The sequence below is a fragment of the Tamandua tetradactyla genome, chromosome X, assembly GCF_023851605.1.
Source record: "Tamandua tetradactyla isolate mTamTet1 chromosome X, mTamTet1.pri, whole genome shotgun sequence".
Classification (NCBI taxonomy): Eukaryota; Metazoa; Chordata; class Mammalia; order Pilosa; family Myrmecophagidae; genus Tamandua; species Tamandua tetradactyla.
Window position 1 is genome coordinate 18,835,110 of NC_135353.1, and position 20,820 is coordinate 18,855,929.

The 20,820-nt window shown below is 37.0% G+C and overlaps 1 protein-coding gene across 3 annotated transcripts in view; it reads left to right on the forward strand.

Moving 5' to 3' along the window:
• The window catches only part of ATP11C (ATPase phospholipid transporting 11C (ATP11C blood group)), a 238,345-nt gene extending 229,892 nt beyond the window's left edge, over window positions 1-8,453 (forward strand). Inside the window, exons 29-30 of one of the 3 annotated variants that reach the window (XM_077146059.1) lie at window positions 3,126-3,230; window positions 5,830-8,453. In XM_077146059.1, coding sequence (XP_077002174.1) covers window positions 3,126-3,227 — 102 coding nt within the window. In that variant the 3' untranslated portion in view covers window positions 3,228-3,230; window positions 5,830-8,453. Of the gene's footprint in view, window positions 1-3,125; window positions 3,231-5,829 lie in introns of those variants that run through there. The other 2 variants (XM_077146061.1, XM_077146062.1) reach the window with 2 other exon arrangements.
• Window positions 8,454-20,820: the final 12,367 nt, after the last annotated feature.

The window sequence follows — 20,820 nt, forward strand, 5'->3', positions numbered from 1 at the left end:
TCTTCAAAAATAGGTTCCCTCAGTCATTTAACTCAAGGGCTGTCAAATACTTAAGCTATGTATTCCTCAGCTATATTTTCAGCACTGATGGCAATTTTTTGCTTTAAAGTCCAATCAGTAAGGATCATGGGGCTTTTCTTTAGCTTATAAAATGGCAAAGCCACATCGCCATGCTGCTGACAGCATATGATAAAACCACCACTGAGCACTGATCAGGGGAACAGCAGGCCAACACTTCAATGGAAGTTTTAAAGTTTAGGATGTTGGTATTTCAAAAGCTGTGTCCCCTGTAAGCACAATTGTTAGACCATCTGTGAATTGATGAAATATGCCCAAACCTTCCAGCTAAGTAGTAAATACCACTTCACATGTCCAATGGAGGCATTTTCCACATGTCTTTATGGAATGTTATGTCATGTAAAGTATCAGGATAAAAAGGGAAACTGGGCTTTGCCTACCAGGACATGTAATCTAATGGGACTGGACCAGCAACAGGAAATCCCTAGAATGAGACATCTGCACAAAAAGGAAGGACATACTCCAGTGTGTGAGAAGCTCTTTGCTGTGGAAAATGGGGAAAGGAAGAATGTCGTCTAACGGAGCCAAACTCCCAGAGAAAGCATTTAAAAATTTTTAAAGAATACAATTTATCATAATAGGAATAATGGAAATAACGGTGGTTACTATTGTGATCCTTACTGTGTCATACAAAACTAGGGGTTCTGAGGGTGATAGCCCTATGAACTCAATTGGAAAAAAATAAAGTCAAATCCTAATGTCATGGCTGTTGAGATGGGCCTTTATCCATTGGCCTCTGACATGCTGCAAATTGGGCCGATGTCTAAGCTCTCTAAGTGACTGCAAAGGAATGTGGAAATTTCCTACTGTTTTAGCTATCACCTCCGCTCCTTGTCACCCCCCAAAAATTGCCAGTGCTATCAGTTTTTGATTGCTTTAGATTTTCTTTCCATGCTTTCTGCTGCCTTCTGTTCTTCATATTTCTTTTTTTTTTCTTTATAAAAAGGTAATCTTAACACCTAATTTATTAACCTATGACATTTCTGCTTCAAAGACATACTTTTATCTCTGAGGGTTGGATACAAGTTTTTGAGCACACCAAAATGTATTTACAATTGCAGTCTTACATAGGCTTGTACATTAAACATGGGGGTCAGCATCTTGATAACGCATTAATCTCGTTACAGTGCCTTTGCCCACAAAATAGAAGATGAAAGCAATTTTAAAACGTTTTCTCAGAAACTAAATATGTATTTCTCTAGCTTTATTAATTGTTAATTTGCTTCTTACCAACACATCACCAGCTTTATTCTTTTAAGGTGAAATATTAACAGGAAATATCAAAACATGCATGAATAAAGCAATGTATTTGCCTTTAGAAGTACAATTATTCATTAGACTCTGCTGGATATATATATTTATTTTAAGTTTTTAAAGTCTGCTTTCATTAGTCACTAAGTAGATAACATGGATGATCTTGATTAGCAGAGTTTTTTAATTTTAAATTCATTGTAGTTGGCCAGTCATTCACCTTATGTTTAGCTAAGGCAGTGACAAAACCAAGTCTCTGAATTAGCTTATAATTGCAGGCACAGGATAAGAAGGAAAAATAATCTTCTGGGTTTCATAATTAACTTTTAAGTTATCAATTTTTACTTTTTCTTGGTGTTTTAAGGAAAAAATAGCAGCTCTTTAGCCTATCTTTTTAAAGAGGTCTCTATAGGAAAAACTCAACTAGACCCTCAAATTGGGTTAGAAGAAAGGAAGTCAAGGGGTCAGTGGGACTGAAGTGTGATTTCACCAAATGTTTTCCCATGTGTGAGGTTTTTTTTTCCCATGTTAGTTTTGATTGGAATTTCAACATACAACTGCCCAAGGGTAGTCAATCCCTTCATGGTATAACTGCAATTGGATAGGCGAGGGAGTTATTTCAGTATGGATTGGAATGGATGCTGGACATTGCTCTCAGACCAACAGATTTTGAACAAATGAAGGTTAGCAAATGAATGATGAGATATAAGCCTTATTTTAATGAGAAGCATATTTTAAAATAATTTTTATTCAGATATAGTCTATTTTCCCATTACCAAAATACTTTAAAATGATATACAGAGCAATAGTAGTGTGCACATATAATAGACTATTTCTAACTCTAAACTCTTATTTTACTTCAGAAAATAACGTCTTCAGAACTAACATGCCATTTCGACTTCAAGTTCTCAAGGTTTCTTTTAAAATGTCTTACATTTGAGAGTATATTTACTTTTTTTTTTTTTTTTTTTGGTTTCTGCATTTCTCTTTTCTCTACTGCAATTTTCCACCCTTTGTGCAATTGTGAACAAGGTAACGAAACGCCTCCCTTCCTCAGGAACATCTACTATCTTCATGCTTTCTCAAACTTCCAGCAATCACAGTTTCTCTTGGAGTGAATAAGGTGATTTCCTTTCTTAATGTACCAACTTGCTTGCATTCTCATTTGCTTGACACCATTTTCTGATTCTTTATGAAAAATTACTCTCATGACTCATTTTCTTACCTTCTATGGATACTTAGAATAATTTGTCATTTTCCTTTAATCATTTGTTCACTTGAAATGGTCGCACTGGAGAGAAAATAACTTTCAAAAGCTTAGCATACAAGCCTGTGGTCTCATCAGGCTACTGTATGCAGTAGGAGCCATGGCATGTTAGAGCTAGTCTGTTTACCAAGGCAGCAGTGTTTTGTACAAATTTCAGTTTGTTCGATATACTCACAGCACTGGCACAATCTCAGAGGTGTTCACCAAAAGGATGGTAAGGTTTCCTGATCAACCCATATTGACTCATTTTACCACGTAACCTACCAGTGCCATTTCCAAAACCCAAGTTTGCCACGCACTTCTATTGTCTGTGCACTTCTACCATGAAAACAATTTGATTTGATGAAGACTTTCTTAGGCCTTTAAATGTATTCATTTGAGTGTTATATGTCTGCTATAGTGAAATCATCTGTACTTTGGTCAGAAGAATAGTGCATCTGTAGGAAATAATTTTTTCTATTACGTTTTAATCACCAGGTAGGTTAACCAATCTTCAAATGCTTTAAGTATTTTTACCTCACTATTACAGAGAAATCTGAGCTGTAAAAGGGCATCTGACTCATTATCCGCCAGACCTTCAGTCAGACCTCTTCTTTTACGAACATTCTCAGACGAATCTAATATGTTGTAACAGGTACCTAGTGCTAAACAAGTGGGCTGACTTTAAAGAAACAGATTAACAGCATTATAAAGAAAAAATGAAAATATCACTCTCTAAATTTTCTCTGCTGTTGGTGTGGTGAACTTTATATTATTCTTTGCAAAAATATAAAGATGCATTACTTGGAATATGGGAAAATATTTTTTTAATCTGCTAAGCCCCAAAATAGAATTTTAGGCATTTCTCAGAGCTGAAGTATAATATAATATATTTCATTTATAAGTGACAAGTTGTCACAGCACTGCTTATCAATATTGATTGGGAAATAGAATTTGGATTTATAAAGATTATTTGGAAAACTGAAAACAAATATTCCAACATTGCATCTGTATAATTTCAGATCAGTTTAGCATTGCATGTTCTTTGAAGACTAATGTGAAAATAATTAAATGTGTTTGTACTGCCATGTGCTGTGTCTGTGTGTTTGCAGGTATACACTTAATGACCTTTGTAAATGTCTGATTCCCAGTTGTGTATTAATGAACCAGTCTCTAATCCTGATTTTGTTGTTTTCTTTTAATGTCAAGTTTTATTCAAGCTAATTGTTTCAACTTTCAGAGGTAAAAAAAAAAAACCTTTCCTAGCCATTCAGGGGGATGCTGGCCTAATGATATAAAAGTTTCGTAATTACTTTTTGCAAAAACACATATATTCATTTTACAATGTGTTGTTTCATTTACCCCCAAAAATCTTTGGGAGGAATTAATGTGCTGTGAGGGCAATCTTGTGTTCAGAATACCTCCACTGCAGGAGCCTCTGGCACCCCAGGCCTTTAGAGGTTTTTAGCCATCCATGAGAATGTAGAATAATTCATGGATGAGTTTCACAAATTTGTCAGCTTTAAAGCAACGCTGTACAGCTTAGGGCAAGGCCATCTTTCATGTACACAAAAAATAAGAAAGATCATGAATGAAACTGCAGGTCAATTCCCTTTGAAGCTACTAATTGCCCTTTTTTGTTATTGTTGTCTGCTATCCACTTCTACCCCCACCCCAACCCTCCCTAGCAAAGGATAAAAAAATAATGGATTGAATGAACTGGCTCTTCTATCTCCTGCAGCTATCACAGACTGTATTTGCAACCTACTTGGGGAGCTGACTCACTTTGCCTCAGTTGGCATATTTTTCCCACTTCTAAGTAACTTACCTGCGTATTTGTTTTCCCTAGGTAATGCACATACTTTCCAGTAGCCTTCAGTGTTTGACCCTCTAGGCTAGATAGCCTTGTCCTAAGCTTCAGGGTACATTTTACGTACTCTAGTTCCAATTCATTTTGTATCCCCCTGGATTGCTTTCTTTAGCTTGGTCTGTGGCTTGGGGGACTGGGCTGGGTAACAGGCACTGCTGCTGTTTTTGGCTTCTCCAGGGCCTTAACTTCAACAGGGTTGAGCATAGAACTAAGGAAGTTGTTTCAAAGCAGTGTAGTTTTCAGTGTAGTTATTTCTTCCAGGAATAGATTCTCACATGGCATTATTTCTCCTCCAAGGAAAATATATGGTGATTAGTTTCTCCACTGAGTTTTTTCCTTGTTTCATAAGGGAACTACCTGACTCCTTTTATATTCTCTCAGTGTGTATGGCAACTTTATTTTGGTTAGAGTCACCATGAGCCTACAGAGCATCCTGAAGAACTAAAAGTGGTTCTTGATAATGTGGAACATAAGAAGGAATCCCATAAAATCGTAGTATGTCAGAATTAGAAGGCATGCTAGAGGACTTCTCATCTGCCTGGCACGGGAGGTGCACCAGAAAAGAAAGAAAATAGCTGTCCCATGCCCCTACCCACCAAGACACTCCACTACTCAGGTTCAAAAAGGTTGTGTTTTAGAGTAGAGAATCAAACGTAAGTTCCCTCCTTTGCCATAGGACTTCAGAGATGATCCACTTTTCAAGATACCTGATTTTTCACTTAGTGAGTAGTTTGTCTATCATACCCCATCCAAACAATAAAATTCAATAATGTTTGGAGGACAGAAAATCTACATATTTGGTAGGGAAAGTTCTGTTTCTTCTCTTCCCAAAAGAATATGAATAAGAAAAACAGGGACAGTTGGCTCATAGGCAGATGATCTATCAAAAAGAAAATTCACTTCAATATCATAGTGGGAAAGAGTGCTTCCTTTAAGTAAAGGAAACTGAGAATATGTTCAGACCTTCTCTGTCAAAATTGCTGCATCCAAAAAAAGCAATTCATTCATTCAACATTTCCTGAGCATCTAACACTGTTCTAGGTGCTTGAGGTAAAAAGATAAATTGAATGCTGTCCCTGTTTTCAAGGAGCACCAGCCTAAAGGAAGAGATCATATGGCTAAACCTCTGCAGGGGTAGAAGATCTTCGGTAAAAAATATTAGGATAACCCTGGAGAAACCCAAAGGCAAAAAGCAAGTCTGAATCTATACACCTGACAAATGGAGAAAGTGTTAAAATCTGGTTATTGGGTCACTCTTTTAGAACAGTTGCCTTGATCTCATAACAAAATTTACTACTTGCCTCATTTTTGAAAATGCTAAACAAATGGTTTCCCATTATTATTAAAATCAACCTTTTAACTGTGTATATTTAAAATTTTTCAGAATCCGAATCTTGAGCTGCCTATGTTATTGTCCTACAAACATATTGACAATGGTTACAGCTGAAGAAGAAAACATGAAGAACAAACTACACAAAGTTATCACCTCAGGATACTTGATATGCAACAAAGTAAACCACTTTCTCATGTCTAGAGTTCAGAATAAATGCCCATTAAAATACCAAATTACTCTCTTAAACATTAACAGTTATTGTAAGCAGTCATTGTGACTGAAATTCTAAAGTTAAGAATTATGCAAAAGTTGAAAAGAATTTCTAGAGTTCTGGCTATAGATAGAATAATATAATCACCGAATGTGTGCTCTTTTAACCCATGAACTTTGTGAATGGACTTAAATACAGTAGTATAACATAGAAATCATGCAATGGGAATGAATAGATTTTGCTAATATTACTTTTGTTTGCCTGGCTGAAGAATTAGGCTCTTTGAATCACACTTGTTCCTGCTGAATGATAATCTTAAATCCTTTTATTCATACATATGAAGGAATAATTGAAAATACAGGAGAACTCAGTGTTACCAATGTATCAGAATAATGAATCCTTCTTGTTCACCTACATACAAATGGTATCATGGTAGAACATCCTTGCCAAAAAAAAAAAAAAATCTTGAACACTTACGTGGGAAGAATGTTAACCCCAGATGTTTTATGGGCATGGACAATTTATTTATTTTTTTGTTCTTATACATTAGACCCCACTGATGGGAGTCTACTCGACTTGAAAGTAAAGCATAAAACATTGCACTTAACAGCCCTCATAATAGTTAGAAAATAACTGATATTTCCTATGTCCATTTTACTGGGATCTGCATTATGGTGGGTAAAACTGAACCCGTACTTACACCAAATTAAAGCTATCCTGAACTTCAATCTTTACAATTTTATGTTGAGAGGTAGAAAGAATAGCTTATTTTAACCTGTTAATGGTTTTTATTTGAAAGGGGCTGCAGCACTTTTTTTTTTTTTTAACTTGCCAATTTGGGAAGGAGAGATTTGACTCAAGAGGACAGTTCAGCCTACCCAGTCATGGCTCTGTTAACCTGAATGTTGTCTCTCTTACCTGGCCAAAGGAATGGTCTAATTCTAAACCATGAGATTCACCTTGGTAAAGTCCTTGACTTACTGGTTCAAAAATATGTCTTAGCCACCAAATGAGTTTGCTCCAAACACAAAAATAAATGTGAAATGTCTTCATTCATTATTAACATTGAACGCATTTTTGGATGTAAATGACTACATTTGGCTACTAGATTGAAATGGTCTTTTAAAAAAATATTTTCATAACAGTTCCCAGTTTTTGTTTGTCTTTCTGGCATGTCTGTACGGTTACTTGTGTTTATTTTGTACCTTGATTTGGAAAAGGATTGGATTCATTCTGTACCAATGTATTTATATGGTCCATAAGGCACATTTGATTCTTACAAATACTCATTTTGTGTTAAAGTTTAGGTGTAATTTTTCTTAAATTCCAGCAATGACATAATTTCAGTTATCAGAAACTGCTCCATCATTACTGACCCTTTTTCATTATTTCATTTGTTCTCGTCTATCAGTGTTACTGAGTATTTTGTTAGGTGCCATTCACAGCTTACCTAAATGTGCTGTATTGTGGTAGTCTATATTTGAGGTAATCCGCTAAAACAAAGTCTTTATATTCTTTGCCTATTCCAAAGAGTTAAGAAATCAGACCCAGGAAAGCTTTTGATGATTTATTGTCATTCTTGTTCTTGTTTTTCTAGTTGTTGTTACTGTGTCATTGTTTTACATTAAGAAATTTAAGGATTGTGAACACAAAGGAGGGATGCTAGAGAGGCTTGGTTAATGGAGAATTGCTGGTGATTTGACATAATCAGAATCCTCCGGGTAGTGGAAATACCATTGGCTGCATGGAAATTTCCTTATAGCCTCCAAGAAAGCTAGTAGAGGAGCCAGGGGAATTTAGAATCATGTCTCAACTACACATTGCACTGCAGCGCAAATTCAGAATGGCGATGATGTGTAATACCATGGCCTAGTTCCTTGAGAGGACCTGACTTTTCCATTTTTTTGAAAGCTATTTTTTAATGTGCTAAAACTGGTTCATGTGTGGTTAGCAGATGGAATAAATGGAAGTAAGCTGGCCAGTATTCATAACACTACTATCTAACCACTCTATTTTGTGACAAAAGGAAAAAAACTATAATAGGATCATATACCCATAATTTGGATAATTTTGATCTAGCAACATGTCCTTGTAATTTTCACAACTGTTCGTTGTTTGAGGACGTCGCCTACTAAACTGAAAACATGAATTCCATATCTATCACATCTACACCAGCACAGTATAAATGTAAGGCTAAATTTGCAAAATTCATAATAATTTAGCGATGGAATTTTTTAACAACATGCAGTATATAAATTTTGTGCAGATTTATGCAAGTATTGACAAAATCATTTTTCAGCTTGCAAAATGGGACTGCAAAACTACATTTTTCACTTAAGCAGTTTTTTACATCTATGTTGTTGCTTTCTATAATGAATGTGAATGCCATCTTTTATGAATGCAACTTGCCTTTTTCATGACAAATTTTTGTTTGGTGTACTCAATAAACTTTGTTATGATATGATTGATATTTCAGCCTCTTTTTTTTGAAAGGTCTCAGTTTAGCAAAAAAGTAACATAGAAGCAATTTGGTGATGGGGAAACACGTTTCTCATTTCCCTTTTGCCTGTACAACTGACAAAAGGTTGACCATTTTTCCATGAGTTCAGCTGCCATTTTATGGCCGTATCTAATTTGGAGTTTAAGGTATTTGTGTAAGTTTTGAGTAAGACTGTATCTTGTTACTACAAAGGTAAAAGTCCAATCAACAAATACATATTGAAACTCTACTATGTGTTTGACAGTGTGTGGCTGCTACCCATGCATTGGAGGTAAGTGTGGTGTATGTATGGGCTGTATCTCCAGCCCATTGAAACCACTTGATAGTTAAATAGCCAAACTTAGTTTGATGGTTTCCGCACTGTGCTTCGTGGGGGAGTAAGACAATCTCTGTATCCCAAAGGGAATTTCATTAACCACATGGACAATTTAGTAGCTCAGCCTGGATGCATAAGCAAAGGGTAAGAGATGGTGTAACTTGGACACGATGCAATTGGAGGCAGCACTGAAGCTGTGTGCTTAAGCTCTTCTTGCTAAAAGGACAGATGCAAGGATTTTAATAAAAACTTGAAACTTAGTCCGAAGTGGTTGTGTGTATGTATAGTTTGTGTACATACTGCCCTTCCCCCTTACATTACTAAGCCTGTACCCAAGGCCTTGAGAAAGTCACTTTTCTTAAAAAACCCTGCTCTCCTTGACTGCCGAGAAACTAAAATTGCTGCAGTGCAGCTGGTCACACTGTGTTTTTTTTCTTCACTCTCTGTTAACGTTTTTGTAGTCGTTTCATCCTGTTAGTCTTTGGCCTAAATTTCATGCTTGTTTTTTTTCTTTTTATATTAAGTGGAAAATGTACTGTATTTGGAAATGAAACCTGAGTTAAAGTCCCAGCTTTGTCACTTGGAGCCCTTAACCCTTTCAACCCTCTTTTCATCTGTAAAATGGTGTCTGTGAGGGTGGGGATGGGGTGGGTTCACATGAGGTAAAGCACCAACATTGCTTTACAAGACATCATTTGTTATGCGGAAAGAAGCTTTGTTATTTGTATATTAAGGATTTAAAACTCGATAAATGACAACTGTTCATTAAAAACACACACGTTAAAAACGTGTGTGTTTTTAATGAACAGTTGTCATTTATCGAGTTTTCACAAATGTGTTCTAGATTCTTCCTCTCTTCTTGGAAAGAATCTGTTCAGGCTTCCTTCCCTTCCCCCAACCAGCCTTCTGTGGCTCTCTCTCTGCCTCATTACTGAGTCTGCCCCGGAGGGGCCAGAAAACTAGTCATTGTGAGGATCTGAAGCAGTTTGGCCTCTTCAGCAAGAAACCCAAGCAAAGGTTAGGGGCTGAGTTATCACTATGGCTAGTCAATAAATGTCCATGGGTGAATTGCTGGCTGCATTCTAACGAGTTTTGGAAATATTGTCAGAAGGGGGAAAAAAAAGATCCCAAATTATTTCATAGCATATTTTAAAAACTCAACACATTTTCCCAGCAGCTGATAGGCAAGAAAGTGTGGGCTCTGGATTGAGCAGGTCCTCATCTCATGGGCCTTGGGAGCAAGTGCTGGAGGCAGGCATCTGGCTGAAAGGGACAGGGTGCCAAGTGAGCCAAAATTCCTGCTGGCTGCACGACCTTCGCCTGGCCTTTCGTGTGGAGTGGGACAAAGGATGTACATGGTAGCTGAAATGCCTGCTACTACTTCGGCCTCTTCATCGATTGCCAAGTTAGATACTTCTTGTCAAGGAAGCACTAAAGACCCTGTTCCTTGTGTTAGCTAACACAAACACAGTACTATGAATTCTAAACTCTTTATATAGTCCCTCATTTAGTAATCCCAACAACTCCTATTAGAAAGGTAGTGACATTACTCCATTTGACAGATGAGGAACTGAGTCACAAGAAAAGCCCAAGCTCACAGTCTGGTAGAGCCAGATTTTGAACCCTGGTCTTCTGACTAGAGTCCGTGCACTTAACCAGGATACTGTATTTTCGTGAACGTGAAGATATTCGTGAATACACAAACCATCAAAACATTAATATTAATCATGAGTAAACCTCAAACAAGCCCAAATTGAGGGATAGTCCACACATTAACTGGCTTGGAATCTTCAAAGTATCAAGATCAGGAAAGACAAAGATTGAGAAACTGTCCCAAATTAAAATAGACACAGATGACATAACTAAAGTACAACATGGGATCCTCAATTGGATGCTGGGCCAGTAATAGTGTTGTATCAGTGTTGATTTCCTATATAGTGTTAAATTTGAGGGAATCTGAGCAAAGGGTATATGGGAATCCTTTGTACTATTTTTACAACTTTTTGGCAAGTCTGGAATTATTTCAAAATTATGCATTTTTAAAAATGAAAAAATTAAAAAAGACGTGAAAATATTAATGGGAGAGAGCATTCGGTTGAACTGAATGCAAAGCCTACCATAATTCTTTAGCTAATATCTGCATAGCAATTTACGGATGCTTTTATATACTTCATTTATTCCTTAGAACAGGATGGGGTAGAGACCATTAACTCCAGATTTTTATAGATAAACAGCTAAGTCAATTATCCTTCCCCTAGTCCCTCAGCTGGTCAGTGTAGACTGAGGATTGGACCTGTTTCTGACCCATATGTTTCTCACTAGACCCACATTATACAGTTTGGTTACGACTCCTAAAGCATCTCCTTCTGAAATTGGGAATGATTGAAAAGCAAACCTTACTGCAGTCATTTTGTGTGGGTCAATCCAGATGCAGTCAGTCATACCCCAAAACAAACCCTAAACTGGAGCCATGCTAATGCTCCTGGGATTGAGGGGGTGGCCTCAATGCCCCAGATCCAGATTTTCCTGCAAGGTTTTTCTTTCTTGAGGGGCTAATTTGGGCTTCCTTCAAGGAATTGTTTCAGTATTGCCTAAGCCCAGTTTTAGCCTCCTTCCCACACTAATATGTGGCAATCTGGGTGAGAATACAGACCATAAAGTAAGCTCCTTTAATTTTAATAAGGAGGTATCAGCAGTAGCTACTTCACCCTGGTATTAAGTTATGCAGAACTTAAAGCAGTAACATAGGGGTATGTATCACCAGCACTCCACCTCAAATGATTTAAGGAGCTATCAAAAGTCTGGTATTTAGCATTACCCAAACCATGGTCCTGGTTACTGTTTTCAAGGTGTTTCTTGAAAAAGGAGATGCCCTGGTTAAATAAGTTTAGGAAGTTCTTGGTATGGAGTCCACTTCTTGAGGAATCGCAATGCATACTAGAACATTGTGGGGACCCAGGGCCCAGGACCCAGAATCCCCCTCCATATTGAGGGTGAGTTGCTGTACGTAGCTGCCTACATGATCAGGACAGAAGTTAAAGGTCCACAGACCTCCTCAGGAAGGAAAGAATGTACAGATGTTATCTTACACCACGTATCTTGTAAAGCATTAAAACTCTGCTCCCCTGATCACTGTTGATAACAAATCTCCAAACCCTTGCGTCATGAGATGCTGTGGAAACTCTGTTCTCATACACTATGGACTGACTTTGTCCTAAACCCTTATGTGTTAGAGTTTTCTAGAGAAACAGAACCAACAGGAGAGATCTGTAAATAAGAGATTTATAAACTTGTCTCACGCAACTGTGGGGATGGAATAGTCCAAAATCCGTAGGACAGACTGTGAAGTTGGCAACTATGATGAAGGGTCTGGATGAACTTCACGGGAGAGGCTCACTTGATGCAAGGATACAAATAGATTGAAAGTGAAAGGATGGAAAAAGATGTTCCATGCAAGTTGTAACCAAAAGAAAGCAGGAGTAGCTATACTAATGTCGGACAAAATAGACTTTAAATGTAAAGACATCATAAGAGACAAAGAAAGACAGTATATACTAATTGAAGGGTCAATTCACCAAGAATATATAACAATCATAAAGGTTTATGCTCCCAATCAAGGAGCTCCAAAGTACATGAGACAGACATTGGCAAAACTGAAGGGAGTGATAGATGTTTCAACAATGATAGTAGGAGATTTCAATACACCACTATCCTCTATAGATAGAACAATCAGACAGAAGATCAACAAGGAAATAGAGAAGGTAAATATCATGATAAATGAATTAGACCTAACAGACATATATAGGTCATTGCACCCCAAAGCACAAGGTTATGCATTCTTCTCTAGTGCTCATGGATCATTCTCCAGGTTAGATCATATGCTGGGTTACAAAGCAGGTCTTTATAAATTTAAAAACATTGAAGTTATTCAAAGCCCTTTTTCTGATCACAATGGAATGAAGCTGGATATCAATAACTACCATAGAATGAGAGCTTTCACAAATATATGGAGACTAAATAACACACTCTTAACAAACAGTAGGCCAAAGAAGAAATTGCTAGAGAAATCAGTAGCTCTCTGGACACAAATGAACATTAATATACAACATATCAGAATTTACAGGATGTGGTAAAGGCTGTGCTGAGAGGGAAATTTATTGCCCTAAATGCCTATATTAAAAAGAAGAAAGAGCAAAAATCGAGGACTTAACAGCACACTTGGAGGAACTTGGGAAAGGTCTGCAAACTAACCCCAAAGCAAATAGAAGAAGACAAATAACAAAGATTAAAGCAGAGATAAATGAATAGGAGAACAAAAGAACAATAGAAAGAATCAATAAAACCAAAAGTTGGTTCTTTGAGAAAATCAATAAAACTGATGGGCCAATAGCAAGAAATGAGAATGGGTGCATTACCACAGACTCTGGAGAAATAAAAGAAATCATAAGAGGATACTATGAACAACTAGACGCCAACAAACTAGACAACTTAGATGAAATGGACAAACTCCTGGAGGCACACAAACAAGCTACACTGAATCAGGAAGGAAAAGAAGATCTCAGCAAACCATATACAAGTAAAAAGATTCAATCAGTTATCAAAAATCTTCCTACAAAGAAAATTCCAGAGCAATATGGCTTTAAAGGGGAATTTTATCAAACATTCCAAAAAGAATTAACACCAATCCTGCTCAAACTTTTCCAAAAAAATGAGGAAAAAGGAATTCTACCTAACTCATTTTATGAAGCTAATATCATTTTAATGCCAAAACCGGGTAAAGATGCTATAAGAAAGGAAATCTACAGGCCAATCTCCCGAATGAACATAGATGCAAAAATTCTCAATAATATATTAGAAAATCAAATCCAACAACACAGTAAAAGAATCATATACCATGACCAAGTGGGGTTTATACCAGGAATGCAAGGGTGGTTCAACACAAGAAACCTAATTAAAGCTTTCTCCCTAAGCTCAAGACAAGGATGGCCACTGTCACCACTGTTACTCAACATTGTGCTAGAATTTCTAGCTAGAGCAATCAGACAAGGCAAAGACGTAAAAGACATCCAAATTGGAAAGGAAGTAGTAAAACTCTCATTATTTGCAGATGATATGATAGTATACTTGGAAGATCCTGAGAAATCTACAGCAAAGTTACTTGAGCTAATAAACAAATTCAGTAAGGTGGCAGGATATAAAATTAATGTGCAAAAATCAGTAACATTTCTATACACAAGCAATGACCTAGCTGAGGAGTCAGTTAAGGAAAAAATTCCATTCAAAATAGTAACTAAAAGAATCAAGTACTTAGGAATGAATTTAACTAGGGACATAAAGGACTTGTACACAGAAAACTACATAACTTTGCTAAAAGAAGTCAAAGCAGATCTCGATAGATGGAAAAACATTCCCTGCTCATAGACAGAAAGGCTAAATATAGTTAAGATATCTATTCTCCCCAAATTGATCTACAGATCCAACACAGTACCAATCAAAATTCCACAACCTACTTTGAAGATTTGGAAAAGGTAATTACCAAATTCATCTGGAGGGGAAAGAGACCCTGAATAACTAAAAGCATCCTAAAAAAAGAAGAACGAAGTGGGAGGATTAACACTCCCTGACTTTAAAACCTATTATAAAGCCACAGTAGTCAAAACAGCATGGTCCTGCAACAAAGATAGAAGCATTGACCAATGGAATCGAATCGAAAGTGCAGAAATAGACCACCAAATCTATGGTCAACTGATTTTTGACAAGGCCCCCAAATCACTTGAACTGTGACAAAAAAGTCTTTTCAATAATTGGGCACGGAAGAACTGGATATCAACAGCCAAGAGAATGAGAGAGGACCCCTATCTTACACCCTACACAAAAATTAAGATAAGAATGAAGCCAAACAGGTTGGGGTTAAAGTAATTCAGAATAGGGGTAATGTAAACAGCGTCTTTATTTTAGAACCACACATAGTTTTTGAGACCAATGGAAGAACGGTTTATTTGGTCTGGAACTGAAATTTTCTGTAGTGCATAATCTAATTCAACCTATCTGTATAGCTCATTTGAACAATTGAAACACAGGAAGCACAGAATAAGAAAGAGGTCATTTAATCCTGTATAGATTATTGTAATGCCTGGATACATCCTAGAGTATATTAAGCAGATAATCAAAAAGTATTGGCAAAGTCCCCTGAGGGATGGGAGAAAGAATATGGAACTATTAAACCTTACCATCAGGGAATCCCCTGATACTGTCAAACTATAGGGCCACTCAAATCAATAGGACATGCCCTTGATCTTGAGGCTTACTCTTGTGAAGCTTATACATGTAGTAGAGAGGCTTAGCCTACCTAACGGTATGCCTAAGAGTTACTTCTGGAGGACCTCTTTTGTGGCTCAGATGTGGCCTCACTCTCTCTAAGCCCAACTCTGCAAGTGAAATCATTGCCCTCCCCCCTATATGGAACATCACATACAGGGGTGAAAGTCTCCCTGGAGCCGTGGGAGATGGCTTCCAGGGATGAATCCAGACTTGGCACTGTGGGATCAACAATGCCATCCTGACCAAAAGGGGGAAAAGAAGTGTAATTAATAAAGCATCAGAGGCAGAGAGAGTTCAAATAGAGTCGAGAACTTACTCTGGAGGGTGCTCTTACACAAGCTTCAGGTAGACCTTGCTCCCTATCATAACCCACCAATCCCCAACCAGGACCATTCCAGCCAATCCTAAAGAACACCTAGGGCACTATATAAGATTCCACAAGGTTTCTATACACTAGAGTAAATTTCCAGAAACCTACAACCTCCTGATGTGTCCCTGGTGCAGATAAGTCCTGACTCATAGCCCAGACTTTTTAGAACATCAGAAAGTTCCCTCTCCCTACCCCATATAAGTGACACACCCTGCCAATATGAAAAATTTAGAATTGCCATATCCCGAACACCCCTAAAGAGAGGTATGGAAAGATCAAAGATGATAGTGGAGTTATACGTAGAAGATAGGATTTAACAAATGAATATGAATGCTGAATCATTAAATTGATATCTTTTTAGTCTCCAGTATTTTAGAGCAGCTAGAATTTCTTTGCTTTGTATGTATGTTATAGTATACAATAAAAAAAAAGTTAAAAATAAAAAAAAATCAATCAGCAAAGGTTTATTTCTGAGCCCTCGATTTGATTACATTAGCTTATATGCCTGTCCTTAAGGTAATGTGTCCTTAATGTGTCCACAGTGTCACATTATTTTAATTATTATAGCTTTATAATAAGTTTTAAAATCAAGAACTTGTGTGTCCTCCAACTTTGTTCTTCTTTTTCAAGATATTTTTTGCAATATCGGGACCAGTTACTTTTCCATATGAATTTTATGATTGGCTTTTCCATTTCTGCAAAGAAGTCTAGTGGAATTTTTATTGGAATTGTGTTGAATTTGTATATGACTTTAGGTAGAATTCTCATCTTAACACTATTTAGTCCTCCAACCCATAAACATGGAATCCTTCCATTTATTTAGGCCTTCTCAACTTCTTTCAAAAATGTTTTGTAACTTTCCACCCTTCATATCATCGGTCAAATTTATTCCTGGATATTGATTCCTTTAGTCGCTATTGTAAACGGAATTTTTTTGTTGATTTCCTCTTCAAATTGTTCATTAGTAGTGTATAAAAACACCACTTATTTTTGCATGTTGATCTTGTACCCTACCACTTTGCTAAATTCATTTATTTCCTCTAGTAACTTCGTGTGGATTTTTCAGGATTCTCCTTGTATACAATTATTCTTCTGCAAATAGTAGAGTTTTACTTCTTTCTTTCCAATTTTGATGCCTTTTATTTCTTTTTCTTGCCTAACTGCTCAGGTTATAACTTCCAGTACACTGTTGAATAACAGTGACAATGGGCATCCTTGTCTTGTCCCTGACCTTGAAAGTAAAGCCTTTCCTTCATTTTCTAGTTTCTAAGTGTTTTATCAAGAAGGGATGCTGGATTTTGTCAAATGTCTTTTTCTGTGGCAGTTGAAATAATTGAGTGGTTTTATCCTCATTCTATTAATGTAGTGTATTATACTAATTGATTGATTCTTTTTTTAACTTTTTTTATTGTATAATACAACATATATGCAAAGCAGAGAAATAAAAAACAATAGTTTTCAAAGCACTGTTCAACAAATAGTTACAGGTCAGATCCCAGAGTTTGTCATGGGCTACCACACCACCCTCTCAGATTTTTCCTTCTAGCTGCTCCAGAAAATAGGAGGCTAGAAGGCAGAAATATTTTTTTATCATCACAATCAACTTTTTTCCTTCTTTTTTGTGAACAATAACATATATACAAAAAAGCAATAAGTTTCCAAGTACAGTACCACAAGTAGTTGTAGAACATATTTCAGAGTTTGGTATGGGTTACAATTCCACAATTTTAGGTTTTTATTTCTAGCTGCTCTAAGATATTGGAGACTAAAAGAGATAACAATTTAATGATTCAGCAATCACTCATTTGTTAAATCCTATGTTCTCTGTATAACTCCACCATCACCTTTAATATTTCTGCCCCTCTCTTTAGGGGTGTTTGGGTGATGGCTATTCTAACTTTTTCATGTTGGAAGGGTCTGTCATTAATATGAGGTAGGAAGATGGAACTATCTGATGCTCTAGAGAGGCTGGGCCCTCTAGTTAACGTGCTATTGAGTTGTTTGTTAGTATTTTGTTGGGGATTTTTGCATCCACATTCATGAGGATATTGATCTGTAATTTTATTTTCTTTTGACATCTTTGTCTGGCTTTGTTATTAGGGTGATGCTGGCCTCATAGAATGAATTGGGATGTGTTCCCTCCTCAATTTTTTGGAATAGTTTGAGAAGTATTAGTGTTAATTGTTCTTAGAATGTTTGGTAAAATTCACTATTGAAGCCATCTGTTCTTGGGATTTCTTTTGTTGGGAGGTTTTTTATTATGATTCATTTACTTGTTATAGGCATCCCATTTCTACTGAATCCATTTAAGTAAGTCAAGAAATTTGTCCATTTCTCTAGAATATCTTATTTATTGGCATGATATTGCTCATGATATTCTCTTGTTATCCTTTTAATTTATGTTGCACCTTTATATTTAAAGAGGGTTTCTTATCCATTCTGACATTCTCTATGTTTTAATTGGCATATTTAGACCATTCACATCTAAGATAATTACTGATATACTTTGATTGATAGCTATCATATTTGTAACTGTTTTCCAATTGTTTCCCTTTTTCTTCTTCTTCTTTTTTTTTTTGTCTTTTTGTCTTCCGTTCTTTTACAAACTTCTCTGGTTGTAACTGAATATTTGCTATGGCTTCATTTTCTCTCCATGTCAATTATATTTCCTTTAAAAACATTTAGTGGTTTTCTTAGAGCTTGAAATATACATTTACAATTAATCTAAGTCCACTTTTAAATAGCACTATACTGCTGCAGTTAGTGCAGTTACCTTATAATAGAAATTCCCAATTCTTCCCTCTCATTCCTTCTAACATTGATTACATTCATACCATTTGTCCATAAACTATAATCATCCAAGATACTGCTGCTTGTATTATTTTGAACACTGATCTATTTGACCAATTAAGAAAAAGAAAGATAAAAGATTTTACTTAACCTTCATTTAATCCTTCTTGAATTCTCTTCCTTCTTATGTAGATCCAATTTTCTGACCTCTATCAGTTTCTTTGTCTCTGAAGAGACCTTTTTTAACATTTCTTGCAAAGCAGATCTGCTGGGAACACAATTCCTCATCTTTTGATTGAGCAAGTCATTATTTCTCCTTCATATTTGAAGGATAATTTTGCTGGATACAGAATTCTATATTGGTTATTTTTCTTCCTTTCTTTCAACACTTTAAATATTTCACTTGCTAATTGTATGGCTGCTAAAGAGAAATTTGGTGTAATTCTTATCTTTGGTTCTCTATACAAAAGGTGCGTTTTTCTCTCTGGCTTCTACTTATGTCCTTTCCTCTGTGTGTCTCTTATAAGGACACTTGTCATTGGATTTAGGGCCCACCCAGATAATCCAGCATGACCTCATTTTGAGATTCTTAATTGAATTATGTCTATATAAAAATCCCTTTTCCCAATAAGGTCACGTTTACAGTTTCAAGGGATTAAGACATGGACATATCTTTTTGGAGGGCCAGTATTCAACCTCCCTCAGCTTTCCATCCTACCTATAATCACATAATTGCTTTTTGGAGTGTGAAGGCAGGACTTTTTATTCACACATGTTTAATTAGTTTTAGTCCAACCTCTGCATCTTAGAACACAACAGCTGGTTTTAAAATTATTATTACTATTATTTTATTTTTTTGTTTTATTTTCTTCATTTATTCTTAACAGCTGGTTTAACATTTGCATCTCAATAGGAGTATTTCACTAAGTCCTCTAGTCCTCCATGGAAATCATGCCCCCTGCGAGCTCTCCAAAGAGCTCAATGACCCAGCTCTCCCGGTGTGGCATCTCAAGATTTCCTTGGCTCCTGCTGTGCCTCCCTACAATGAGATGTCTGTGTCCACAAAGCTGCTCTGAAGGTGCCTCGTGGCTGCTCTTTCATACTAATACTACCTCCCACTGCTGACACCAACACATGGTAGATGCCATCTCCCTAGATATAGCTGTTGACTGATATCGTGAGGTGAATCCCTTAACACTTGTGGACCCTTAACAATTTTCCCTTGTGCTCACCACATCGCATATAGATGACAGATGGGGAGAACTCATGGGCCTGAGGAGTCAAAGGACAACCTAAGCGATGAAGACAGTTGCCTTCTGATCTCTCGGGGCTCCCCTTTTCTTGTCACTGTCAATATCTTCTTTCCTTCTTGGTCTGCATTGAGGGCAATGACTAAATCAGTCTTGTTCATCAGTACGGCCCCAATGCCCAGTGCAGTTCTGGTCACATAGAACACCCAGCAAATATCTACTGAATGAGCAAGTGTTTCCTAACTGATGGCACTAGACCACCTGAGGGAAAATTGGGAGTGTCACCGTCTGTCATCCTGTACCTGCACAATTGTAATCACAAGGCAATGTGGCATAGCAGTGGAACATGTGAACTCTGTGACCAAAGCAGCTGTATTTGGTAACTCCCCATACCACTTACTACCTGGGTGACCTTGAGTGAGTCACTTTAACATCTCCATGCCTTGGGCCCCTCATCTGTAGATCAGAGACAATAGCAGTACCTGCGTCATATGGTTGTTGGGTGGGTGAACTACATGCAAAGTGCTTAGAATAGTACCAGGCCCAGACTAGACCTATAAAAGTTTGATTAATTAATAGCATCATGCTTTAGGAGTGCACACATATTGACACAACTATACTTGTAAGCACCCTGACAACAGGATCCCTGTCTGTTTTTGCACTGCACATATCCCCCAGTGGCTAGCACAGGAAAATAGTATGGGCTCTATATTTACTGAATGAATGAAAAAATGAACTAATGGACCTAATGTACTCAAAATACTTCTCTCCCCTTCCAATAACTAAGCCTAATCATTGACCCTGTACCTTGACCCATCCCTCAAGTGACTGCCTTCTTATAAGGCTGAGTCCCTTTCTGCAGATCTAGACCTACTGCAAAATCGCCCAACAGATCTTCTAGTCGTGCTCCCATTTCGATAAGTCCAGGGGAAGGGCAGATTGGTTCTAAATTGGAGTCCTTGCTTTAGTGATATTTAATCCAATGTCCCAAGTTGCTGAGATTTAAAAAAAATCTCCATTCTGTAATCTCTGCTAATAATGCTACCTCCCAGTTTTGCCACATGTACAAGTTTTAAAACTAGATTTAAGTCACCAATTGAAAATAAATTACTTTGTTTTACAACAATCCATTACATAAACTCTACATATTGAAAATTGTGTTGGGGACAAAGCTAAACATATAATCTTTACAATAATGAGTCAAAACAATGTGGGACATGACTCTCAGGGTTGAGCCTGGCCCTGGCACCGAGGGATCAACAATGCCTTCCAGACTAAAAGGGG